Raw genomic sequence first — 27690 nt, 5'->3', positions numbered from 1 at the left:
AGGCCCTTAGACTTCATGCCCTGCAAATGTATTCTGACAAATTGAGGTATAAGACCATTTCTAAGTATTTAATCTTTATCTAGCTTTCTCAAAGATGCAAGGATTTAGATCAGCACATTGCGTGTCTCATTATTAAAGTTCCAAGGTGATGAGGGTTACATTTCCAAACTTCTTTGACCCACTTAATGAGTTATGAAGGAAATGGTCAGAAATTTCCCCACACCCAGAGTTACCAACATCTGGCCCATTTTGAGTTGGACCTTGACTGATCACTAAGAAATGAGGAATTACCTGAAAATCTGTAATTCCTGGTCTAATCCCCCAGTAATTCCTCAGTTTGACTCCGGCTTTCACTTGAAGATTTTGGCTGCTTCAGCTACCAAAACCTCCAAATGAAAGCAATTAGATTTGCGGTGTTCCTGAAGACTTTGTCATTTGAATGGTGCTGGTATTTACCATTACTGTCCCCATAGCAATTAAGTGGCCATTCATAATGAGGGTCTTTATGTATTATGCATACAAATCTGAATTCCCCCAATCCCTTTCATTGGCAACAAGTGCAGGACTTTCAGAACTGCTTGGAAGTGATCATGTAGAATGAGAACTCAAATCAACTTTGCTGTCTGTTTCTGCCCAGCCAACAGCTGGGTAGAGAGTTTCTGAGGAAGGCCTTGGTATGTATTGTTTCCTCCACTGAAATATGAACACGTCTGTGAAGAGAGGACAGATATAGTGCTACGTTCTTTGTGCTTTTAAGTGAAAATGTATAGTTTTTACAGGCTAGGAAAGGCGAGCTTGAAAAGAGCTTATGACCCATATGGAGAGGTTCTTCTCTCTCAAGGATTGTGCATGTCAAGCGTTTTCTCTCGGTCTTGTGGGAGTCAATGTCTACAGAGTATCTGTTATTGAGTACTGATGTACCAAAGCCTCAGGTACTATGCACTGCTCATTGAATGTCCTATTTGGATCTTAACTCACGAACTGTAGGGTGGTCAAGCAGTCATGGCTTACTATAGAAGGTGAGAAATACGGTTACAAGGTAATACAACTTAATAAAGCCCAGTCTGTGGCTTCAAAAATATATGTTTTCTTTTACTACAACAAATATTAGAACTATTATGATGGTCAGAAAATAGAAGACATTGACACTTTCTGGGGCAAAGATATGAATCCAAGTATTAATTGAATGCACAAGTTAAAGGATTGTAAAGTTTGCTGCCCGTTTTCATCCAAAGCCTTGAAGGACAGGGAAGGGAGGCTTCTTCTGTGGCTTTAGAAAGCACAGACACAGAAATCTATAACTTCTGAGTATGACAGTGATACATCTGCTAAGTCTCACAAAAGAGAAGGTCCCATGACCAAGGGATCTCTGAGGAAAGCAGAAAAGTCCCTAAAACTTCCCATCTGGCTAAGGAAACTCTGGAAAAGGAGAAAAAGAGACAAATCTCCTCAAAGGCCGCCTCATCTGAGCCCAATGCATCATCTAACAGGCTGCACACATCCCTCTCAGAACCGTCAATGAAAGAGACTCCTCTTAGAGCCCCTTCGACTGCACCATCACCGTCGACAGCAATATCATCAATGACGTCGATAATTATTACTGTCTCGTCGATGACACATCGCCAAAAAGGTACCTTTAATTTTCCAAGTGTGTGAGTCACTGCAAGAAGTTTATATCATTTAGCCCTTCTCTGATACTATTTTTGTAATTACTTCATAGTGACAACGACCCCCCAGTCCATGTCCTGAGGAGAACCCGTCAAACACAGTTGGGTTCGAAACGCGTCGACGTCCTTACCTGCAAGATACCAATTATTTAAGGCTCAATAGGAATGTAACTAATACATGTGCAAATTGCTCAGCAGCTTTTGTGTAATTCCTATTTTGCAGCACTTGGTGATAAATGCACTGTGTATCTGTTGCAGGTGGTAACAAGTAGGCTAGTATTCTATTCTGTCAGTCCGCTTGTTCGTTCCATATTCAGGATTGGTGCCTCATAGATTGTTTAACCCGAGGCATAGCACAGTTGTCCATGCAAATTATTTGTTTGAATTTCTCTGGTCTAAGTTTTCACATTTTGTGTCATGTTGCTTTCAATTCACTGAATGTATCGTTTGTAAATTTTGTAAATGTTGTGTTGTGTCTTTTGACGCCTAAAAAACTTTTTCTAAACCTTTTTATAAAATAAAAAAGTGATTCAAGACACATGTTTGTCCAACCTAGTAAATAATCAAACTAGTTGGTGAATGATCATAGAGAATCAAACTGTCCGGCCACTTTGTTTGTTTACTTTATGAATAGTGGTCCAGGCCGGTCAGTGACAGGACCCAAGCCTTTCCCAGTTTCCCCCTGTTGGCCATCATGACAGACACAGACATGGCTAAATCCCTTGGCACTCTGCAGTTCAGAATGTTGCCTTTTCAAGAGGCATGTGGAAGAGGTTCGTGACCTACAGATTAGGATACCAGCTCTTCGAACAGTATTAGCCTTTCTAGTCACACTATGGATCTGCTTACTAGCAACAGCCCAACCATCATCCGCCCATGGCAGCATATACAAAGCAAGGCCCTCAAGGAAAGTAACCCACACAGAGTCTAGACACCGGCCGCAAACAGTAACCTCAATTAGGTGCCGGCTACCTCTACTTCTTCCCCTCCCATGAATGCGAACATTACCAACTACCTCTATCAATGGCAGCAAATAACTTCAGACTGATGGATATTGGATCTTGTCACCTCTGACCATATCCTGGAGTTTATCAAGAGATCACTAAACAATCCACCAAGGAGAGCACCCCCCCCTCATCTTCACGTACTCAAAAAGGAAGCCTTTATTATGCTTGCCAAGAGAGCAATCGAAAAAGTTCCTTTTTCCCAGAAGAGCATGGGTTTCTACTCCTAGTTTTCCTCATCAAAAAGAAAACGGGGGAATGCAGACCCTTCCTAGACTTCAGGAAATAAAACACAATTTTGCTGAAGCAATCTTTTCGCAAGGTCACTCTCTTCGACATCCTGCACCTCCTAAACAACGGAGACAATATGACAACGTTGGACTTACAGGATGCATATTTCTACATCCCAAACACAGTAAATATCTTTGCTTCACCATAGCCGATGCCCATTTGTAGCTCAGAGGCCTCCTATTCGACCTCAAGTCAGCCACTCTCTGAAAGGACGTTTTCTGGGGTATTCCCCTACTTGGACTACTGGCTGCTCAAACCCCAAAACCATTGCAAGCGTTCAAAGCTGCAGAAGCTTGCCTCACATTGTTACGCAAACTGGGTCTAACCGCGAATCATCAAAATTCATCAACTATTCCAAAGCAGAGAATAATTATTTCTAGGCTTCATCCTGGATACAATTCAACACAAAGCCTTTCTCTCTCAGGGCAGACAACAAAGGCGAAAAATCTGGCTATTAAACTCTCCAGAAAAAAGTCAGTTTTAGTGCGTGTACAAGACGCTGTTGGGCATGATGTCCCCTGCAATCAATCTAATCCCTCTTGCACACCTGAAAATGAGACCAATACAAGAGGAACTACAAAGACAGTGGATTCAGACAGAAAGTTTGTTAGAGGACCTGATAAGTATCACTCCAAGGATGGTGGAAACACTAACGTGATGGTCTAAAATCTCTCGTCTCTCGAAGGGCCGCAAATGTTTGCCTCCAATGCTTGACTTCGTGTAACTACGGATGCCTCCCTAGATGGCAGGGGCAGCCACCTGCAGGACCTGCAAATTCAAGGGAAGTGGTCTACGCTTCAGAAGACCAAGCATATCAACCACCTGGAACTGAAAGCTAGCTTTCTCACCCTAAAAGCTTTCCATCCAAGTATAGTATGATCTTCGGTGCTGGTGCGCACAGAGAATACAACCAGCATGCACTATGTCAAGAAGCAAGGGGTACAAGATCGCTAGCGCTGTCCTAGGAAGCCCAAGAGCTTTGGAGCAGGCTCCCAACTCACAAGATCTCCCTGAAGGCAGAGCACTCATCCGGAACAAACAACATCTTGGCAGACACACTCAGCAGAACCAAGGACAGTTGCCACAAGTGGGAACTGGAAAAGTCAAAGCTGGACTGAATATTCTCACTTTGGGGAAAACCAGCATTGGATCTCTTCGCCACAAGCAAGAACAATAAATTCCAGTTGTATGCCAGTCAGTAACTACATCCAGGGTCATGAGGCAATGCCTTTTTGATCGGGTGGTCCAAGATCTATGCATACGCTTTTCCTTCTTTTACCCTCATACTGAAGGTTCTCATCAAGATGAAAGTGGAATGATGTTGCTTCATCCTGATTGCTCCCAACATTGGTTTGTGGAGCTTCTCCTCCTGTCAGAGTCCAGTCCCATTTGCCTAACGACAATGCAAACACTATTGACTATGAACCAGGGCCAAGTCCTCCATCCAGACCCAGCTTCTTACCACTTTTGTGCATGGCTCCTGTATTCCACGAGTTCTGAGAGTTGAATATTCCTCAAGACTGCAGGAATATTCTCTCAAAAGCAAGAGTGGAAGCGACAATCAAAACATGCAAGCTGAATTAGAAACGGTTCTGTTGATGGTGTCAGCAATCCAACCAGCATCTGTTAGAGGCATCACCTGAGCAGATTCTACCTTATCTCCTTTTGCTTGCACGTTCAGGCTTGGTGCTCGTGTCTATTAAGGTACGTCTTGCTGCAATATCAAGATATAGACAATCTCTCCGCTCTCTCTCTCTCTACCTCTGTTTCACGAGAATCATTAAAGAATTCATGAAGTGATTGTTCAGAGCTTTCCCTCCAGTTCGAGCTCTTCCCCCAGAATGGCACCTAAATGTAGTCCTCGCACAACTTATGAAACCTCCATTTGAACCCATTCACAGAGCAGACCTCAAGGTTCTCACATGGAAGGTAGCTTAACTGTTGGCTCTTACTTCAGCTAGCAGAGTAAGTGAGATACAGACTTTCACAATGCAGGAATTCTTTTTTTGTTTCACAAATGCTGATGTGGTTCTTAGAACAAATCCAAGATTCATTCTCAAGGTTCCATCGCAGTTTCATCTCAATGAACCGATCATACTATGAACTTTTTTCCCAAATCCGACATCACCAGCAGAAAGGTCTTGCATACACATGACATTAAACGTTGTCTACAATTGTACTTACATCGCACTAAACAGCTTGGAAGAACTGATCAGCTGTTGGTATCTTATGGACAAACTCGACAGGGTGCTTCACTCACGAAAGCAATTATTGCAAGTTGGTTTTCTCCCAACATCCAGTTTTGCCACTCGAAAGCTGGCCTACCGCTCACAGGGAAGTCAAGGGTGCATTCATAGAGGGAAGGTTCTACTTTGGCTGCCCTAATTGCAGGTGCTTTGCTGGAGAAAATATGTTGTGCTGCAACTTGGAAGGGCACCCTCACGTTCATGCTGCACTATTGCTTGGAATCAGCACAGCACATTGATGCTGCTGTTGGACAGGCAGTATTATTTCATCTATTTCAACAAGGTTGAGCCACTGTTACTATATGTACTTATTTATGTTTATGTACAGGAATTATATGTATATAAGAATACTGGTGGCACCCAGTTTTGAAGAGCCAGATCCCGTAATGTTAAAAGAGTGGACTGAGAGCTTTTTGGAGGCATCGCAGGGCTGGTACGGATCCTAATCAAATACGCTGACAAGGACAGATCATGTCTCCAACAGCAGACTGAGGCGTTAGAAACTGAGCTTACAGCTTACCAACAACAGGAACTTATCTCAAAATATCGGGCTGATACAGAAGCATTCCTTCAAAAACATGAATATACCATTAAAATGTGCAAACTACAAAAAATCACCAGGGATTAACTGGACTATGAACGTGGTCAAATATCCATGTTTGCGAGAAGATTTTAAAATATGAGGCGGCAGAGTCAGGTTGAGGGCAATAGAGAGAAACAAGAAAAACACCCCAGCGATACTGAAACGGAATGAGCGCAGAGCTGGAGACCGATACGGATGAAAGTGCACAAACATTAGGAGCAACCTACTAAATCATTATCCATCACAGACAAATTAGATTGGATCACTGCCAAACCTTAAGGGAAAGAAATCAAGGGACTCAAAAGCACTTAAAACAAAAAGGACGGAGGCGGAACCAGTGGAAAAGACTTAGCTCAAGAAAACACAAATACAAAGAAAATTGGAGCTCAAAATAAAAGCAAGAATGGATGCAAGTTCCATCATTAGTTTATCAGACCTCACATTAACTCAGGCTGAAAAGGATGTTTTGCTGCTGGGGTTATCATACTGCCCTGAAAGTCCTTTGAATTACACACAAACCAGAACTGAGGGCATCCTATATTATCTGCGCATGGGATTATTGGAAAATATGTCAAAGTATATTGATTTTTTCTTGTAATAACTTGTAAAGAATCTACCTTCCTATGTAATGGTCACTGGTGACTTTTTAAGGAATTTTTATGATATTCCCATGGAAGATGATTATGATTTGATTGCACTTGACGTCCATATACGAGCGTTCAGCACAAGGATGGCTTGAGGGCAGTGAGCTACTTTTCATAGAGTAGAAAGGTCAGCCTGTACAAACACACACAAATGCTATTAACTATGGCTAGATGATCCATGGGGTGTGCAACTTCTTTCTTTTTGGGGGAGAGTTGTTCCAGAAGGTTCACGGGCTGCAATGGGCACCTGTTTCGCGCCTGACTATGCATGCTTGCATGTAGGCTGATTGGAGGAACAGGTGCTCCGCAAGGACCAAGGGGAGATATGGGATGACCACATTGTAGTCTGGACTAGATTCATAGACAAACTATGTGTGATATGGAAGGGGTCAGTGGAATCTGCGTAACATTTTGTGAGGGAGATAAATGTAAACACTTTCAATTTACAATCTACACACAACAGTAGCAGTTCTAGTGTGACATTCCTTGATTTGGAAGTTTTTGTACATAATGGCACACTGGAAATGCGCCTATATAGGAAAACAACTGCAAGCAATGCAAACATACACACATCCAGTTTTCACCCCAGTCACACAAAAATGAGCATGCCATATGGGGAAAATGCTACGTGTGAAGAGAAATTGTAGTATGGCAGTTGAAGCACTACACTGTAAGTAGAACTGAAACAGAGATGTGTACAGAGAGGGCATAGCCTCAGAATGGGTGAGGAGGTGCAGAGATAAGCTAACAAAAAAGACAGGGAGACTATACTATTTGCCAAACAGCAAAAATATGAGTTAAGGGAAAATAAAACACAAGTAAAATTCATAAACTCATATAATAACTAAGAGAAGACTGAGGGCCTTACTCACGAAAAATTGGCATATTGTCAAGGCAGATTCTGTAATAGGAAACCTTATACCCAAGAAACCCCAGATCACGTACAAACAAGCACCTCACTCAAGGATGCCCTTGTACATAGTAGCCCAAAAATATTAAGTCAGATGAGCTGGATACAACCCCAGGCAGGTTTTAGAAAATGCTCAAGGTGCAAGGCACAATATAACCACCTATGTGTCGCAATTCAATACAAAACCAATCAAAATAAGAGGTGCATACAATTGTAGAATGGAGTACGCAGTGTATGTACTAAATTGCCCATGCAATTTGAGTTACGTAGGCACCACAACATTAGCTGTCCACAAAAGGATATTACAGCACATGCGTGCTATCACCAGCAGTGACCTAATCTATCCAGTTGCAAGCCATTGTGCAACACACCATCAGAATGATCCTAATCAAATCAAGTATTATGCGATTGATGCAGTAACCCCAAACAGGACAGGTGGCGACTGGGTGAGAGCATTAAGGAAACTTGAGGCAAGGTACATAATAACTCTTAATTGCAAAGTACTGAATGGTCTCAATTAGGACGAAGAATTACATTCCTGCCTCTAAGCATGTATATCTGAATGACTATGACATCACCCATGTGGGCAAGAATTTGGCCCTATGTTATCTTCTTTTCTCTTTCTTTTCTCCTTTTTCTCTTTTCCTTATCTTTCTTTTTGTTACCATCACACTAAAGTATATCACTTTAATTGGAATGATATTTCTCTGGGAATATGGGCATGTCAAAAAAACAATGATATTGATTTGACTCAATGTATGTCACCTTGACAAGTTATAATGACAACATTTTTTCATTGCCCGCAGATAAATAATGCATGTCTGTAGAGGTAGCCAGCATCGGGAAATGCCTAAATGGTGATAGTGATGTTATGACTGCACACTTGGGATTAATATGTATGCATTTCACTGAATGACCAGGCCCTATCCGAACATAGTATGCCATTTAAATATATCCAGCCCTTTTTATGACACAGATGCAAGTATCAGTAAAAAAACCCAAGCAGCACTGTGGAACCTTTCAGTGCTAGGTGGCTGCACCATATGATTGTGTAATTGGGCAGCAAGGATGTTGTGAGCAAATTGTGCAATATAATACATGAAGTAAGGTTTAATTTAATACAATTGTTGTTTTGGTGTGTGCACCATTGATTAATGTGGTTTCAACATGTGTCCAAACAATTGTGGCAATGAATTACTAAAATGAGGTAATGTATTGTAACCAAAGTTCAGGTGATCGTGAGCATTACCATATCTAAAAAGTGATTTTGGGCAAATTATGATGTACTGGGAAGTACGTGCCTCCAGAAGGATTGTATCCTTTTCTATGATATAGGAAACGTAAAAGTAGTATCAATATGCATGCATGTCATATAACCAAGGCCGCTGTGGTCAGCAGAAACGCGTAATGGCGGAAGAGAATTTAGAGGAGAAAGATTGTGTGTATATATTTATAAAATATTTGTGTATATAGCACGCTTATTTTATCATGTATATTGCATTTATGTATTTAGATATCAAACCCAGTTACCCATCATCCTCAACGGGTACTTATATTACAAAATGTGTAACTACAATAACTTATTGTGATTTAAGCATGTGAATCTATGAAATATCCAATACTTGAGAAGAAAATGAGTTACTTACCTGTAACTGCAGTTCTCCACCATTAGTATCTTTCATAGATTCACATGTGACCCAGCCTCCTCCCATGATAATCTCCTCTTATAGCTTGAGATTATTTTATTACCACTTGTGCTTCAAAATGTGAGGGACTCAGCCTCTCTTAGGAGTGTTCTGCAGTGTCGTATCGGCTGATTAGCTGTGAAGGGTTATTCCTTTTTTTTTTAAAGGACATAGATAGGCTATTAAATTGATGTTTCATTGTCATTATAGCCTATGATAATACATACTGCTTTGTTATGCTACAGTGGGGCTCCCATTTCAACAACGGGGAATGATTCAAACTTGGGAATCTATGAAAGATACCAAATCTAGAGAACTACAGCTACAGTTACAGTTAAATAACTCATTTTCTTCCTCGTTTTTCGAGCAAAACGTCTGAATTGGAGGAATTAACAACACCTAGTAGATACTATACCAGTGGTTCACTGTGTCCCATGTGCAGCTGTGGCGTCAACATAGATGTCCAAGACCTGGGGAAGATCCACATCTCTATTGTACTGTGGCCCCATGTGTTTTATTAAAACTTCTTCATCATATGCTACATTTATTTTTTAGTTTTATAAATAGAGATGAAAATAATTGCTGGTTTTAATTTTATTTTTACAGGTACCACATCTCCCGACTTGCTACACTCTCCGCATGAGACTCTTTTGTTGAGAACTTTTTTGAGCTACATTGTCCATCTCTCATTTCACATTTGTCAGCAGGAAAATAAGTAAGTTAATTTCTAATAATAAGACCATGTACCTCTCCAAAATATTTTAGCCTGTTTAGTATATGTAGTAGGTCATGATTTTGACCATACAATGGAGCATTTTATCCACGTCCTTATCTATTAAATCCCTTTTTATTGTTTTTTTAAAAGAAATTTTTATTTGACCTAACTACATTCCCTTGATATTCTGTGGTCCTCACCTCTGTTTTCAAGGTTTAACCACTCTCACTTCACTCCTGTTGATTGCGGAAGATTCCTCGAAGACTCAATAACAATGGCCGCAGAATGTGAGTGGTAGTTACAACACCCAGTATATATCATAATGCTTCATGAAGTGCTTACAGGTGCACTAAATACTTCCTTTTCCGAGTTTTGGAGGGTGATATTGGACAGAGTATGCAGATTCTGTATTTATCATACCAAAATCAGCATGTTTTGCCTTTTTTCTGCATATTTTCTCCCAGCAAATGTTTGGTAGGTTTCATATGCAAGATCAATTGGGTGTGATAATCATTACACCACTCGGGATTCGGATCTTTATGCAGACTCATTGTTAGGTTAAGCCTGCAGGCGGCGCATATCATGCCTGCTTACAGAAAGGGGGCACTCGTGGAAGTATACATTTGACAGGTTATGGTCCATGGGAGGGACAAAGACATGCTGGACAGCCTAAAATAAATAGAAAGCAAGCAAATGTTATCTACAAACCACAAAGCCAATGGTAACCAGTGGGAGAATGCATTCTGACTTAGGTCAGCTATCAGAATATCCACAAGAAGTCTTTGCCCAGTAGGCTTCAACCTGAAAATGGGGTTTCAAGCCTGTCCATTACTAACTAATCGTTGGCATTTATCGCCGTCCTTTGCTCCCTTCTAAATGAGCACTCCATCACTTCCTGCATCAGGACCCTGTGTTTGTGTGGAGCATAAGCCAAGTACAGATTAATTTAACTTAATTGCGCTTGAAGTACTATTTTTTCTTTTAAATAGCACCAACTTGTCCTGACCAGAAAGTATTAAGGCGCTTTACATGAGCATCAGTTAAATTACACTAGGACCCTTTTATTTTTTCAGCCATGGGGAGATTACATGATTTGCCCAGAAACACAGGATGTTGAGGCGACACCGAGACTGGAACCTGGTTTCTCAGCTTCGAAGTCGGCATCGCTGTCTGCAGCGCCAAGCTTACTTTGTGTGCTGGTCCAGGGGTTTGGTCCATTTAATACTCTGCTGACTTTTGGCACTGGAAGATAGCGGTCATCATCATCATCAAAATAACTTTATTTCGCATTTAAGAAAAATGCATAAAAGTACATAGGATAAGTAACATTTCAATAAATTAAACTAAAAATAGAACCCATGGACATGTGATCTTTTCTTAAAATCCTAAAAAGATAGCAAACATCATATACAATTCATTTCTATTAAAAATATTTACAATTGATCAGTGATTAGTTAGGCTGTGAGTTTTTACAGCTGCACATAGAAAAGGGGCAATTACACAACACACATATTGAGTCTCAAGCTGTTGCATGACGGACAATGCTGTAATATGGCTATGCAAGCTACATTTTTTTTATAAAGGGGGATAATAAATGTGCTTTGTCTAAATTAATGTGCCCTCTGTTTGAACTTGTTTAGAAGGCTGGTCTTCAACATATGTCCTGGAAGATAGCTTTTCTAGTGGCCATAACTTCCGTCTCTAGGGTTAGTGAGATCCAGGCCCTCTGATGTAAAGACAGAGTCGTGGTGAGGACTCATCTCAGTTTTATTCCTAAAGTAGTGTCTGATTTCGATGTTATTGAGACAGTTTTGCTACTGACTGTCTTCCAGAACCCCTCTCCTTTAGCAAAAGAGATTTTTATTTGCTCATTGTTAAGAGGGTTTAAAAATTGCATTTGGATAAGACCAAAGACATTAGACAGACTAACCATCTATTTTTTTTATATATAGTCCAATTAGAACAGGACTGGCCACTTCAAAACAGCCAATGTCCAGATGGATTGTTTCCTGCATCCTATTTTGTTACAATAAAGGAGACAAATCAGTGTCATGTATCCCAGAGCCCACTCAATGAGCGTTAGAAGTGCTACTGTGGTTCAATTAAGAAACATTTCTAATACATACATGTGTAAGGCAGCTACAAGAAGGACCACACATACTCACAGGGCGTTATTGCCTTCGTATAGGTTCCAAAGCACATTACCAAGTGGGTCTAGGTTGTCTATGGAATCTTTAAGGTTAATACAAGAGTGATGGCTTTCCCTTTTCCTTTTCCCTCTCCCTTTGTAAGGAATTGGCATGCTTTTCTGTGGTTATTACTAATAATAAAGATCCCTTAGTGGAGAATGAATATTGACTTACCTGTAATCCTAGTTCTCCCATAGGGGTATCATTATTATAGTCATAAGCAACCCTCTCTTCTCCCCAGAGAAAGGGCAAAGGGAATCATCCGGATCTTTTATCTCAGAATAAAAGCAGTAGCGGCTGGTGGCAGGCTTAAGTGGTGAGGCAAATACATCTGCCATATTGACCCGCAGGCACGCACTGAGACATTGTGAATGTCTTTAGGCTCAACGGCATAGTTCTGAATCATGGCTCGTTATAAAGAATTTATAACGGACCATGACAGAGCTCAGTTGGCAAATTAATATCAGTTTAAGGTGATCAGTATACATTGGTAGTGTGCAGACAAAAGTAATGACAATCATGACATGAGAATGCACTAACCAGCAGCAAACCACTCAAACAACAAATCCATATTTGTGCGCATAAAATGGCAAAGTGGCATCGTCGTAAATACGTACTTAACCACTGGCTCGCCTCCACCTGTCCTCTTCTCCTTGGTGTTCCTCAGTCCTGCAGGGAGCATATGGTTGTAGCCAACACCCCTAACCACTCCAGACACTGTTCTCATGCTGCTGATAATATTAAACCCCATGAGAGGAGCACCAGCATTGGTTGGAGCGTGCTTGTTCGGTGCTCCCTCAGGCACTAGGGGCCTGTGTCTGCTCCACCCAGCTGTCTAAGACAGTTCGGGTTTGAGAGAGGTTCAAAGTGTGTGTTTGGCTGGTAGTCGCAAGACAGCCAGTCAAAGTGACATGTGCACTTTAAACTTAAGTGCCCACCTCTCCTCCCTGCTGTCACCAGTAAGCAGTAATCCCTCCAACCAGCCCAGACACTTGGCTTGCGAGAGGTGAAAAATAAAATAGTAATAAATTAACTTTATTAGCATTTTATTTTTTGACTCTGCAGCATTTTATTTAGTGGGGTGATGCTTCTCCGCCCTAATTGAGAGCCGCAACTGTATAAAAGAACTGTCTCTACTGCAACCAAGAGGGCATGATGTTATTTTTTTTTTTAAACCTACTTTATTGGTTTTATGAAATGTCGCGTTACGCATAAGCATTGATACAGTCGATACATAGGCAGCTCAACAAGAAGCGAGTGAATATGAGTATAAGGCAGATGCCTACTCATATGGGGTATTGACCTTTTAGTATCAGTCTATTTTTCAACTCTTTTACTGGCTAATTGTCAATCAGGGTCAAGATAAAACAAAAAAACCCATACTACCCACCCCCTCCCTCTTGGCTGACTCACCCCCGAATAATATAATTCTGGCCCAGGATTCAGCCTAGTCCACCTGTATTCTCCATTTGGAGTCCCAAATAGAGGGGTACAGCCCAACTCGCCGGTCCCTGTGTCAAGGGCATGATGGGTTATTGGCGGTATGTTATTCCTTAAAGGAGCTGCACAGTTTTCCCTGCCTTTCAGGCTTCAGCCTGTTAGCCCACATTTTCCCTAATTTCTCTCAATCTTTTTAAAAAAAAGGTTGGTGAAAGAGTTTTCTAGTCCCTAGCTTAATCTACAGGCTTTGATTTCATTTAGGTTTAAAGTATTTTATGCAGCGTGACACACCAAGACAAATGCACAGCAGCATAAGGTCGGCAGTAGAAAAAGTGCTTGAATCTGGCATGACACAACATTTTAGGTTTAAAGCATTTTTATTAAGACAAAACATAGGAGGTAAGGACACATGGGGAGTAGGGTTACATACATTCAGGTGATGAGCTGAGTATAAATCTACGAGTGCGATGGTGGACAAAGCTACTGTAAAAGAAGGAAAAACAATGGCAAAATGATAAAAGCTGAATACAGTCGACACCATTCAGCAGACTAGAAAAGGAAAGGCAATAATGCAATAAACCAACCTCACCAACCCCCAGAACCCCTCCCTCCAAACACCCCAACTCGCCCCAACCCCCACCCACCTCCCCCCCGTCCAATACTCGGCTATAATGACACAACATTTTAATACAAACGCCACCCCAACGTTCAATTGCCCCAGCCCAACAAAGCCCCCCCACCCCACCCACTGTCCAGTGCGCTACTGACATGCAACCCATACTCCAAGGCTGTAGGTGATTGGGAAAGAGGGCTTCACCCCGCTCACTGATCTGGCGCCAGCGGGCTCGTAAGCCGCAGAAGGCGGAGGTATCTCGGACAGGTGAGCTCCCTGAACTCTGTGAGCAGCAAAGAGTGAAACGGTTGCCACAGTTCATTAAATTGCGCTATGTCCCCAGCCACCACCAGAGACAGTTTCTCCATACCCAGCACATGCCACAGTCGGTGGAGCCAGCCCGTGACTGTGGGCGTTGTGTCCGTGCGCCAGTGTATCAAGATGTTCTGAACTGCAGAACCAAGGGCGATGGCGATCTGCCTGCCTCTTCTGGACCTGAGGGGATACATTAAGTCATTTGGGAGTCCTAGCAGGGTATATGCCGGGAAGCGTGGGAGCTCAATGCCAAAGTGAGAGTCAATTTCGTCTAGCACTTCCTTCCAGTGGAGAAGTGTGGCTCACTGGTTAGAGGAGGCAGACCTGGAAGCAGAGGTCAGCCCGGGACCAGGGTTCAATTCCCGGCTCGGCTGGGTCTTGAGTCCAAAATATCCACGGACTCGACAATTCTCACTCCGGTGCCTACTCGAACCACGGGTTCACACTCTGCGACTCTGGGCAATAGCTTGCTTAATCTCCACAACGGCCCCTCGCGGCGGGATGCCTGGCTTTCACCTTGCGGATGCCCTGATGGGTATCTCACAGGGGAATACCAGGACGGGTTCCCTAAGCAAGCGCCGGGACGCCCCGTTGGGGCAGCTGTGCGCTATACAAGATACACTACATTTACATTTACATTCCAGTAATCAGCTAAAAGAGGACAATCCCATAGGATGTGCGTGAGCGTACCCCGATGTCCGCACCCCCACCAGCATGTGTCTGCCTTACTGTGGTCGAACTCATGGATCCGCTCAGGCGTGTAATACCAGTAAGTGGACACCTTGGTGAAAGTATCAGTGAGGCCCATGTGATATGCGGAGTGGCGCGCCCTATAAGAAATGTGGTCCCATTCCTTGGGGCTCAATGTCCTCCCAAGTTCCCGCTCCCATCTAGCCCTCCCGGGGTTATGAAAGTGTGTTGAGGGCAATTGTAAGAACTTATACAAATCCGAGATTAGTTTCGAGTCTGACGTACGGGACAACAGCCATCTCTCACACGGCGAGAGCATCCTATCCGCCACGTCCCTCACCTGCGGCTGAAGAGCCCAATGCCGGACCTGCATATAACGGTGTCTCTCAGTTTCGGGGAGTGAGAATTCCTGACGGAACTGTGTGAACGGGATGACCCCCTCGGGGCCATACAGGTGACATAAAGCTCTGCACCCTGCCTGCCGCCAATGTGTAAAGGCTCCTTTCTCCATTCCGGGAGTGAAGGCAGGGTTGTCCACCAGCGGCGAGAGCGGCAAAGGGAATGATGTGAGGTCATACCGGAGGTAAGTTGCGTCCCAAACCCGCAAAGGCACTCTAGTGATAAAGGAGGCGTAGAGATTCTTAGGCCGATGGGTCCGGTGTAGGAACGGTATCTCCTGCAGAGGCCGCCCCGCCACCGCCTGGTCCTGAAAAAGCCAGTGCTTATCCGACTCCCATCTGCACCATTCGACTAAATACCTCAATTGCGTTGCTTGAAAGTATTTACGGAAGTCGGGAATGCCTAGACCTCCAGCGTCAGGAGACAATAGGGAGAGGGTCCTGCGTAATCTAGGCTTTTTTCCTTGCCAAATAAAACGGGCCACATCCGACTGCAGCTGCTGTATCCATTCCGCTGGTGGTTGAAGCGGCAGGGCCCTGAATAAGTAGAGCACCTGCGGCAAGATCGTCATCTTAACGGCAGCAATTCTACCCAACCAGGAGAGGATGCCGCGATTCCAGCGGCCCAGTTCGTTCCTGATCTTAACTCCCAGGGCCAGGTAATTAGCCGAGACCATGGCCGGCAGTGTAGGTGCTATCTGAATCCCCAAATACGGTATCGCTTCTGAGGACCAAAGTAACGGGAATCTGTTCTGCAGATACGCCCTGGTGGCAGGCGCCAGGGAGATATCCAAAGCCACTGACTTCCCCATATTCACCTTAAAGCCTGAGACCGAACCGAACACTGCTAATTCTTCCATACAGGCCAGCAGTGCTATCCGGGGTGCAGCCAACGTGAAGATGACATCGTCAGAGTAGAGACTAATTGTATGGGTAAATCCACCCATCCGTATCCCCTCCACTGCTGGTTGGGTCCGCACCCTTTGGGGGAACGGCTCCATGTATAGAGCAAAGAGCAAGGGTGAGAGTGGACAGCCCTGCCTGGTGCCTCTCTCAATGGTGAAGGCCGCGGAGGCATGGCCGTTCACCCGGACCACTGCCGATGGTTCCTTATAGCAGTTGAGAACCATGGAGCGGAACTTCTCCCCAATGCCCGCCTTCACCAGTACCTGCTCCAAAAAGGGTTAATGTACTCGGTCAAACGCCTTCTCTGCGTCTACCGTTAGCATCATCCTTTCACCCGGAATCCGGGAAGCCTTTTCCAGCAGATGGACCACCCGCTTTGTATTATCCACTGTCTGCCGCTCCGGGACAAAGCCCGCCTGATCCGGGTCGATGAGGCCGGGCAAGTGGGGTGCCAAACGACTGGCCAGGATCCCAGTATAGAGTTTCAATTCCACATTCAAGAGGGATATCGGTCTGTAGGACCCACAATATTTAGGATCCTTCCCTGGTTTGGGGATGACCGTAATAGAAGCCCTCAGGAGATCAGGCGGGATGGCACCAGGTTCTGCGAAAGAGTTGAAAATGTGGGTGAGGACTGGGGCCAATGACTTGCAGAATGTCTTATAAAAGAGGGCAGAGTAGCCGTCCGGGCCCGGTGCCTTGCCATGTTTGAGTCTGGCAATGGCCGACACTACTTCCTCTATGCTAATATCCCTGTTCAGGTGGTCCGCCTGTAGAGGCTCCAAGGAGGGCAGGGTGACCGAATCCAAATAGGAGGTCATAGCAGGCACATCCGACGGGTCGCCGGCGTAAAGGTTTTCATAGAACCCTCGGAACACCGCCGAGATACGGGCATCGTCCGTCACTGCACTGCCCGGGGGGTCAGAGATTTCCTTCACCAACTGACTCTGCCTAGTGACCCGGAGTCTATTGGCCAAAAGTTTGCCACAACGATCCCCTCCGGTATAAAAGGCGTGGTGCAGCCGAAGGGCCGCATATTCTGCCTGGTCCACATCTAAGGCGGCTAGGAGTTTCCTTGCTTCTTTAAGCTGCCGCCAAATCCTTGGCGCCCCTGTCCTACGGTGGATCAACTCCAGCTCCCGAACTCTGTCAGTAAGCTCATCCCTCTTTATCCTGCGCTCCTTGTTTTCGGCCGCGGAAATCGACAAGAACTTCCCCCTGAGGACAGCCTTCAAAGCTGCCCATTGCGTGGCCCGGGTGGTATCTGTGTTGGCATTGTGAGCCAAATATTCACGGAGCACCTGCTCAATACGGTCCGTCACCAGTTTCCTATGTAACAGAGTATCCCTGAGGCGCCAAGTCCTCGCCGGAGAGGCAGAGGGGGGCAGGCAAAAAGAGGCCTCAACCGGGGCATGATCCGACAAGGAAATTACCCCCATATCCACGGCAGATGCCAGCGCCTGCACTGGCGAGGTGACCAGAAGATGATCAAGCCTCGCGTAGGTCTTATGCGCGTGGGAATAGTACGAGTAGTCCCTGTCTGTGGGATGCATATGACGCCAGAGGTCCAGGAGGTCCTCCTCCGCAAGCCTAGCCCTACAACCGGCAGAGAATTCCCCGACTTGCGGGGAGCGCTGCGCTGATCTGTCTACAACCGAGTCGAAGACCATATTAAGATCTCCCCCGAGGATAATATGCCTGTCCGGCGAGGCAGTGATCTCCTCCACCGCAGATTGTAAGAACCGCTCCTGCTTGTCATTGGGACTATAAAGGGAACCTATCGTGAATGTAATTCCCCCCACCTTGAACCTATGTGCCAGCAACCTCCCTTTTACTTCGGTGAATTTGTGAATGTGTTCCCCTCTAAAGTGTCGGGCCACCAGAATCGCCACCCCGGCTGTCTTGGTGGTGCCAGAGGAAAAGAACTGCGTCAGGAATTTATGAGAGCGTAACCTGTGTGTGTCCTGCGGTAGTAAGTGTGTTTCTTGAAGGAGGCATATGTCCGCTCGAGCATTTTCTAACAGGGAGAGCACTGCCCGCCGCTTACCGGGATTGTTCAGACCCCGAACATTCAACTTTCACATTTAAAAGTGTAAGGAGGCATAATGGGAGGTGTACGTAAAGGCGTAGGTGTCCTGCGAGGAGGTTGTAGCGGGCGCGTGTACCCCACCCCCCAGCTCAAGCAACAAAACAATCGGCCAAAAACAATAAGCAAAGCCACTCCCCCCTACGCTGAGCAACCCATCACCCGCAATGAACCCCAACGTGACCGTGTCTCCCCCCCATACACCAGCCAGCTCCCCTCTCCATCCCCATAACCGCTTCCCCTCTCGCGCTGATCAGAACAAGGTGGAAAAAAACAGGTAAAGCAACAGATTCTAGCGTAGCGCACTGGACAACCCCTTCCCCTACACCCAACTCCCACATCCCCTCCCGGTTCCCCAACACCCCAACACAACCCCCCCTACCCCCAGAACTCCGTCCCCGTCCCCCCAAAAATGGAGTCAAAGGAACCATTGTCCAAGCCCGGCCCAAACAGGCAAGTCTATGGAAAGTCACAAAAGTGGACGTCCAGCCACTACGCAACCCCTGCTCCCCCCCCCCACCCCCCCACCCCCTAGGCCCCCAAACCTGCAGTTCGGAGAAAGCGATGTCGATCTCCCCCCGGAGAACTTCTTAGGCGGTCAAAGCAACCTTGCCAGTCGCCGTTTCTCTAGTGACTCCTCTCACAGCACTATCCATTTCAGCCCAGATGGTGGGCGAGTCAGGCCTCGCCAAAGAAGTCGAAAGCCTGCGGCCGGGGATCGATTGCCAGCCATCCCTGGTGACTCGGCGGCGGCGTGGGGTGGGTGCGTCTTCGTCGGTCGCTGTAATGCCCAGTACTGCACAGGTGTCTTGGAGCGAGCGCAGCTGATGCAATATTCCGTTCCAGCGGAAGATGAGGCGGAAAGGGTGTCCCCAAGAGTATTGAGTGTCGTGTTCCTGCAAAAGTCAGTCGCAACTTTAAAGGACTTGCGTTTCTGTAGGGTGACCACTGAGAGGTCTTGAAAGAGGGCTACCCTACGGCTCCTGAACTCCAACGAGGGTTTGGTGCGAGCCACCCGGAGGATTCTTTCTTTCAGGGTGTAATCCGGCAGGTAGGCCAGGAGGTCGGGAGGGGGCGCCGGGGATCTGCGCCGCGGGCCCACTCTATGCGCCCTGTCGATCCTTATAGAAAAGTCAGTTGGTTCATCTAGGATATCCCTGAACAGATCCTGCAGGTAGCCCGCCGCATCCTCCCCTTCTTCTCCGAGAGGAACACCCCGGACCCGGATGTTGTTCCTCCGGGAACGGTTTTCTAAATCCTCCACGTGCGATTGGAGATCGATTTGCTGGTCTCGGAGCCTGATCACCTCCTGCTGAAGCTGCGTGAGTTCCTCGTCTCGGGCATGACCAGCCTCTTCCACGGAGGTCACCCTTTCTCCCAAGCCATCAACCTCTCGCCTCACCTCTCGCACCTCCTCTGCCACCTCCTGCTTGAGCGCCTGGAAGTCCTCTCGGAGAGAGCTGAAGAGCGATTCGAGGAAGGACCTGTTGACTGGCGGCTCCCCTCCGCTCGCTCCCTGGGAGCTGCTTGACTGTCCCGGGGAGTGCTGTCCGCTGTCTTGCCGTGCGGTGCCCCTGCTCAGCATTTCTGGCAGGGTGCGGTCACCCTTCTTATTTCCTTTGTTACCAGCCATTGGACGGTGCTCCCCAGTCACCACCAGTGATATCCGCGTCCAGTACGTAGCTGAGCCGCTAGCCAGCTGAACCGTTCCGGTATTCGAAGTCTTCTGCGCGCCAGCACTGCCAGGCGCCGTCCGCACTTCCTGATCTATATGTGCCTCAGGGGCCCAGCTGAGCGCACCAATCCTGGCTCGACCTCAAGCAACGAAAGTTAACCAAGCCTCCCGGAGTGGGGCATCCCTCCTTCAGTGCGCAGAGCTGTCCTTGTGTATTCCGATCGCCAACAGGGCCACCCCGAAGTCACACACCCCTGTATGAGCCTGCCGGGATTACGACCTCACCGTCGGCAACCAGATGTGACCCCGGGTCAGGTTAAGCCCACTGCTGACCGCTCAGTAGGCCTGGCGTAGTCCTCCGGTAATTCGGGCCTACCAGCTCCTCGTCCCTCCCAGGAACACTAAGGGGGGTCACACAGAGCTGACCTCACCTTTGCTGCCAGACCCTGCTGCCTTCAGGAGCACCGAGCTCATCCACTGCGGTCGGCGCGATGCACGAAGAGTAACCCGCCGGTAGGCCACCCGGCCGGGGGAATGGGAGCACACCTCTCCGCTCCGACCTCTCACCACCGCAATTAGGCCCACGGTCCTCCGATCCCTGCAGCCAATCCAGCGCACACCAGGCAGCCGACCTTCCCGGCAGCGAACTCCGCGAGGCGCAGACTCTCGCCTGGACGGCTCCCGCCTTGGGCCTCCCGCGTCTCCTCTCCGGGCACATTTGCCGGCAGCCTCCGGCCAGCACCCCTCCTGCCCTCCGTGGGGAAAGACAGGGTCCTGTAGGGGCCGGCCGCCCAGTCAGCAGCCAGGGACGCAGCCAGTCTAGAGCGATCTCCCCCCGCCGGGCACACCACTGCGCCTCACCAGTCTCCGCCGGGTGGTCGTCTCCGCATTTGGCTCCGGGCTGTTCAGGCCTGCGGCCTCGTTCAGTGTCTCTCGCATTCCTCTTGCGGCCGCGACTCGGCCTTGCCACCCCTCCGGACCCGGTCAGGCACGCCGCCTGGCACACCCCAGGCTTCACACCATGTCCGCGGGGTCGTGCTGTAGCAGCGGCCAGGCCAGTCAGGGCCCCACGCCGCACCAAGCAATTCAGGGCCTCCGCTCGGCACTCCGGGCTCAGGTAGTCCCACAAGGTGGGCCCAGCAGCACTTCCGGTCGAGGCCACGACCCTCGCGGATTCCGGCTCCTGACCAAATTGCGCCGTTAACGCCGTCTAGCCCACCAATTTTCTTCTGATGTAGGCTTTTAGGTCCCCCACCCCTTCCGCCGCCGCTAGATAGCAGCGGGGGGGGGAGATCGTCGGTAAATAGGCTGCTTAGGGGCCTAGGTCGGAGGAGATCGCCGAAGTCACGTCCTCCTACTCCGCCATCTTGGCCACGCCGGTCCTTTGATTTCATTTAAAGGTGGTTTTCTTTTTACAGTATGCAGCTGACAATAGGCCAATATAACATTTTATAAACAATTTCTATTTCTTAGAAATGTTATCTTTTCTCATTTTTAAATATATGCTGTGTAAAATGTGTTCCTGGATTCTGCGTGTTGGCAGGACAATTCAGTGCTTATAACTATAATAAAGATTCCTCTGGAGAATTACGATTACAATAAGTAATTATTTATTTTATGGTTTGTTGTAAAGGGAGTTTAAGATGTTATATATCTCCATATCTATCAAAGAGAGTAGTGCTTTCTGTATGGCTTTAAGGATACACATAAGAGATCAATACTGTTCTCTTCCACACAGGAGACAAATAGCTCCCCCTATATAGGAAACCTCATATCTCCTTATGAGGGACTGTGGCTGAGATGGAACACATGCCTGGGTAAAAAGATCAATACAGTGGAATTAACCACACTTCAAGTGGCTAAGCTACTGATGATAGAGAGCCATTATGACAGCCAGGTTTCGAAAGGATATCACCCTCTGTCTCGAAATAATAGGCAGGAGAAAAGAGTAGAGAGTAGAAGCATCATAGAAGAAGTTCAACCAATGCTTTTCTGATGTAGCAAACCTAATTTTGTGATTCGGTAACCTGTTACCGTATCGCAAAATGGGTTTGCGATTCAGTATTAGGAAGGGGCGTGTTTAGGGTGTCCCTTCCTAATACCAAATCGAATGGGTATATATGAATGTTTTGTGACCGCAATTGTGGTCGCAAAACATTTGCATTTTACCACCTACTTCAAGTAGGTGGTAACCCCTTGGCAAATGGCAAGGGGTCCCCAAGGGACCCATTCCCCTTTGTGAATGTTTGTAAAACAATTTTTAAGAGCAGGCAGTGGTCCAACGGACCACTGCCTGCTCTTAAAAAAATTAAGGAAAATGGGCTGCTGTCCAAAAATAAGATTGCTTTATTGAAAAGCAATCACGGACACGATGGTCTGCTGATCTCAGCAGGCCACCATCCCCATGATCTTTGCGATTCCTAGGGGGTCGCAAATTGCGACCTACCTCATTAATATTCATGAGGTAGGTCATTTGCGACTCCCTAGGAATTCGCAAACAGTGTACTATACACCTTCATACATTGGATTTAGTGATTTCCTAATTGCGAATCCTTGTGATTCTCAATTAGGGATTCGCAAAATGCTATCAACATACATCTGGCCCTATCAGGCTTGAGTGTGAAGTGTTCCAAGCCTCACAAAAAGGGCTCAGCACTGGGGCACGAAAAGCCTCAGCATCTAAGGGGTTAAAGAAATAATAAATAAACTAAAGTGAGTACTCAGCTCTTTCAGGTAGATTTTCTTCTTTTCGAGAATGATTTACTTCAAAGACTGACATGTTTCGTCTATACCCAGTTTATAAAATCTAACTGTTTTTGCACATCTTTCTATGCATGGTCACTTTCCTGCTACATATACTCTGGTTCTCCTTGTGGAAGTGCTGCAGTGGGAAAAATAAAATATGTCTTTCTTCCTTTTGTTAATAACTATAGCAGAACTGAAAAAACACAAAAAACCTCCATCCTGCTCAATTTTAGTTGTTGCCATTTCTTAATATTTAGCACAGTTTGTCCCTGAGCACTTACTACTTTTTGATGGCATTGAGTTGGAAGCTCTGATGAAATCCCCCAATCTCCACCCAGTCCTACTCTCTCACATCCTCTGTAGTTGGTACTGTGTGCTGCTTCTACCTTTTTTTTTACTTTCAACCATCCAAGTAGTTTCATATTCATCTGCTACCCAATGTATTTTAGATAATACAGCTTCAATAACTGATTGGAATGTATGTTTATTGTTTTTGGGCAGGTCTTTTGAGAAGTCATCCATCACAGACAAGTAAGCAGTGACACATGTGGAAGTGTTTAGAGCATATTGTTGATCCCCCCCCAAAATTATTTTGTGTAAAAAGGCATACATTATAACCTTTCCACTTGGCCTTTTTCTGATGTTTGCACTTCACCAACTTGTTGACCCATTTTGCATTAAGACAGTATGTAGCTTCCACAAAGATTTGACATAAAATGGATGTATGCTCCAGTAGCCTAGTCTGAATAGCCACCAGGGCCACCTGTGGCATGTAAAGACATACGAAAGAGAATAACAGGAAATTCTTCCTTAACAAGTGTGATGTAGGAAGTGATTACATTCTTCCTAGAAACTGACCTTCCATGTCATCAAGAATGATAATTGTTTCTCCTACAACTTACAGCAGGGTGTTTATTAAAACACTCCCTACTAATCAGGATGTTTTTCATAGTGAAGGACAAGGATAGATCTGAATGGTTTACGACTGTGTGTGTCAGACCCCATTCGGAGGGCGCCTGGCAGACAGGGGCTACTAAACCTCAACATTGTGATTGCTTGTCTCTGGTGTCACTGGTTGTCCTGCTAAAGGCCAAGTACTTTCAACGCTTGACTCTCTGTGGAGTAAGGGTGAGCAGTCACAGGATTGCCATGGAGGTAGTTTCACTCTCTTGGGTTGTCAGCTTTCCTTGATGTTCACTTCACTGGAAACATCCACGCCTCTTCTTGCAGTGCCAGGCTGATTCATTTTCTCTCGCAGGCGATGTAGATCTACTGTCTTTAGCTTCAGAACCGGTTTAGCTTTTTTTTTTTACAAGTGTACTTCTCAGGCTCCTCTTCGAACACAGCTTTTGTGTAAAATGATGCTTCTTACTGCAGGTAGCACTGGGGCTGACTCCTATCTGATGAAGACCTGTTAGCCCAAAACGGGTCCCAGGATGCTTGTTTCCAGTCCAGGGAAGAAGTGACTTGTCAGTTCGGGCTGGACTGTTCCCATGAGGCACAGGGTCAAGACTGATTTGCATATAGCTGTGTCTGAACTGGGGTGGCGAAGTGAGCTAAAGAACGATGATGGATTCAACCCAGATCTGTGACTGGGGCTGAGTGTCTGAAAAGTTTCAGTGCTCCGTCCATCATCTCAATGTGTTTGCTTTGTTCGCCCTAAATTGGCAGGGAATGCCCAGACGTGGGTCCATTGCTCACTTTGCCACTGGATTCAAGCTAGCCTGTCTGATTAGGGCTGTTAGCCGAAAACATGTCCCAGGATGCTTTTTTTCCGGTCCAGGGAAGAAATGGCTTGGCCGTTCGGGTTGGACTGTTCCCATGAGGCACAGAGTCAAGACTGATTTGCATATAACTGTGTCTGAACTGGGGTGGCGAAGTGAGCTAAAGAACGATGATGGATTCAACCCAGATCTGTCACTGGGGCTGAGTGTCTGAAAAGTTTCAGTGCTCTGTCCATCATCTCATTGTGTTTGCTTTGTTCGCCCTAAGTTGGCAGGGTATGCCCAGACGTGGGTCCATTGCTCACTTTGCCACTAGGTTCAAGCTAGCCTGGCTGATGAGGGCTGTTAGCCCAAAACCTGTCCCAGGATGCTTTTTTCTGGTCCAGGGAAGAAATGGCTTGGCAGTTCGGGTTGGACTGTTCCCATGAAGCACAGGCTCAAGTCTGATTTGCATATACCTGTGTCTGAACTGGGGTGGCGAAGTGAGCTAAAGAACAATGATGGATTCAACTCAGATCTGTGACTGGGGGTGAGTATCTGAAAAGTATCAGCACTCCGTCCATCATCTCCTTGTGTTTGCTTTGTCCTGACCAGAGTAGCCACAACATGGGCACAATGAAGATTGTTTTCTGCACTTGGATGTAATTTGCCTTAACAAAATAGTAATCTAAGACAGATACTACCTGGCTGACCTAAAAACATCATCACCTTGGACAACACAAACTGTAGTCCTACCCTCACCCATACCATCTACCAAATGGCGGTGCTTAGGAAGAAGTAGTCAACAGCCCCTAGCTAACAAAGCCTTCATGGGATTTCTAAAGGGAGCTCTACTAACCTCCTTACTTCAGTGTCGGGAAATCCATCTTCCAGCCACAGGAACTCAGGCAATACACTTCCAATGTTTGAGGAGTCTATTCTCACCCTTCATCTTGTACCATGTTCTAAGCAGAGACATCCATAATGAATTGCACTGGCCCCAACACTCCCCCACACCACTAACACGTTTGTCTTAAGCTCTCTGTATATGCACTTGACATGCATACACGATATCAGCACAAGGTTTTGGGTTACACATAACAGCATACTTTTAAACAAAAGTGTTCAGTATTCCCTACTCGCTGGCCACAGTACAGATTCACAAAACATGGAACGCCGCCATGACAACTTTATGTCCTACATTCAGAATCAGCAATCCATTGTCTACTATGAGGGTATGTTTAGAGCACTCCTCAAAGACACAGGACACGTCCTAGACATGCATTGTTAGGCTCAGGCCATGACATACACGCTAGAGTAGTGTGACGCCAGGATACAAGTTTCACATGCAATTGAGCATAGTGGACAGAGGAACTAGTCCTTTTACAAAGTGGGGCACATTCTTGTCCTAAAGTGTGTAAACTGCGTGTTTGAAGTGTACCTGCAATCAAATGTGTAGGCTGCACTTCAGCTTAGTCTTTGAAAACCCTAATAGACAGCCTGATTTAGTCAATGCGGTGTATCTTTTATCCGCCCCGTCAGGCGTCATGGCATATTCATAGGGTACTGTTAATCAAGAGGGGGAGGGGGGATCACTTGTCCTGTATAACCTGGGTACAGTTCTAACTAGAATGACCCTTGTTTAAAAAGACCCTCATACACGTGCAATCATGATGGTATGGGCGGTGTATCTTGATTCTCCGCCTTCGTTTACACGTCTGTGCAGAATCACGGGGTCAGTTGGTATGCACCCTCCACCCGGAGGAGAACACCCTAGGTTAAAACAGTAGTGATCAGTGATTGTTGGTGAGGTGACAGTGATTTACTTAAAAACAATCCAATCTTGCCGGGAAGGAGATAATTTTATTGACCGGGATTGAATTGATAGTGGAGGATATGGTTGAATACGTTTAAGAGGAATTATTAGGATTCACACATATTCAATCCTCCTGTGTACAGAAATGGTCGACATGTTTCAGCCTTTATCGCCCAAGGGGTCGGTGCGGCTTTCTTCAGGACCAGGTGAGTTCGGTGAAGAGAGTGGCTGAGGCCTACTCTCTAATGACGGTCAAAATTGGACCTATAAGTGAAAAAAGGTAGTGTTGCTAGGGTGTGGGTCATAACAATTAGTGCAAAAATAAAAATAACTTGGTTTTACAAAAGTTAAAACTACGCTATCAGACTCCCTGTCTCTGGCGGACAAAAACCACTTACTCAGTACTGGCAAAACAAGTCATGATTGGGAACCTCTAATGATACTTTATCGAGGGTAAAGGTAACTCTAAAGTACATGCTTCTCCCCTTGGGTTCCTTAAAACATTAGTGGTTCAGTGAGATACGTAAAGATCTATGTAAAGAAGGCCACTATTTCAAATTTCCCAGCAAAGGCTTGGGGTGTGCGGGATGTTGTTACTGTTAAAAAACATGTCACAAAGCTGTTTTTATATTACCCCAAAATTGCGAAAACACTCCTCTTCAAACACATACCTTCCGTTAGTTATTTTGCAACTTTTCACGGGTACCCAGAGGCTTGAAGGAGGGGCTCCTACAAACACATAAGAAGATTAAAGTCTAGGGGAGCCAAATGAATACTTATCTCCGTTAAGTTACTCGGGCATCCGTTCTAAACGCGCCATACCTCGTTGCTCCACTCGCAAACCTGCAGCTTGTGCTGTCTCTGCCTCTCGCGGTCCCGGATACGGCTGTAGCCTGCGTTGCCGGGTTAAATGGTCGTATTCCGCGTAGAGATGGAAAAAAGACTACTGGAAATTAGCAGGCCGATCGTTAATGAAGGTTAAAAAATATAGAAATAGACGCGATGTTTGTTCACGAGGATGCGATGTTTTTTTCATGAAGTATGGTATATATTTAGTCTACATTTGGTAATGAGTGGTAATTAAGAATGGAATATCACTTACAGAAAAAAGACTTCCGTATTGGGGTCTGTTTTAAGTGTGAAAGGTATGGTTAAAGGAGGTATTCTTGGTTAATATTATGATTGGTAGGATTAACCATTAGTAGTGGTGCTCGGATTACATTCATTTAGTTCTTAATCTGTTACTAGAATTTTCAGAGGCATATGTCATCTGTAAACGGTGAACCCACCTCTGTTCCTTCTCGAACAAGATGCGCTCAGCATTGTGGTCTTTGTTGGTCAGTGTTTCTAAAATGACCCATTTGAGGTC

General features: G+C 45.9%; 1 protein-coding gene across 2 annotated transcripts in view; it reads left to right on the top strand.

Moving 5' to 3' along the window:
- LOC147684868 (radial spoke head 10 homolog B2-like) overlaps positions 1-27690 on the top strand; it is a 443845-nt gene that overhangs the window by 94850 nt on the left and 321305 nt on the right. For both annotated transcript variants that reach the window (XM_086940738.1, XM_086940739.1), the window contains exon 12: positions 9637-9745. In XM_086940738.1, coding sequence (XP_086796864.1) covers positions 9637-9745 — 109 coding nt within the window. The remainder of the gene's footprint in view (positions 1-9636; positions 9746-27690) is intronic.

This window comes from Lissotriton vulgaris, chromosome 10 (assembly GCF_964263255.1).
Source record: "Lissotriton vulgaris chromosome 10, aLisVul1.2, whole genome shotgun sequence".
In the NCBI taxonomy this organism is placed as follows: domain Eukaryota; kingdom Metazoa; phylum Chordata; class Amphibia; order Caudata; family Salamandridae; genus Lissotriton; species Lissotriton vulgaris.
This window is presented reverse-complemented; position numbering and strand designations above follow the sequence as displayed.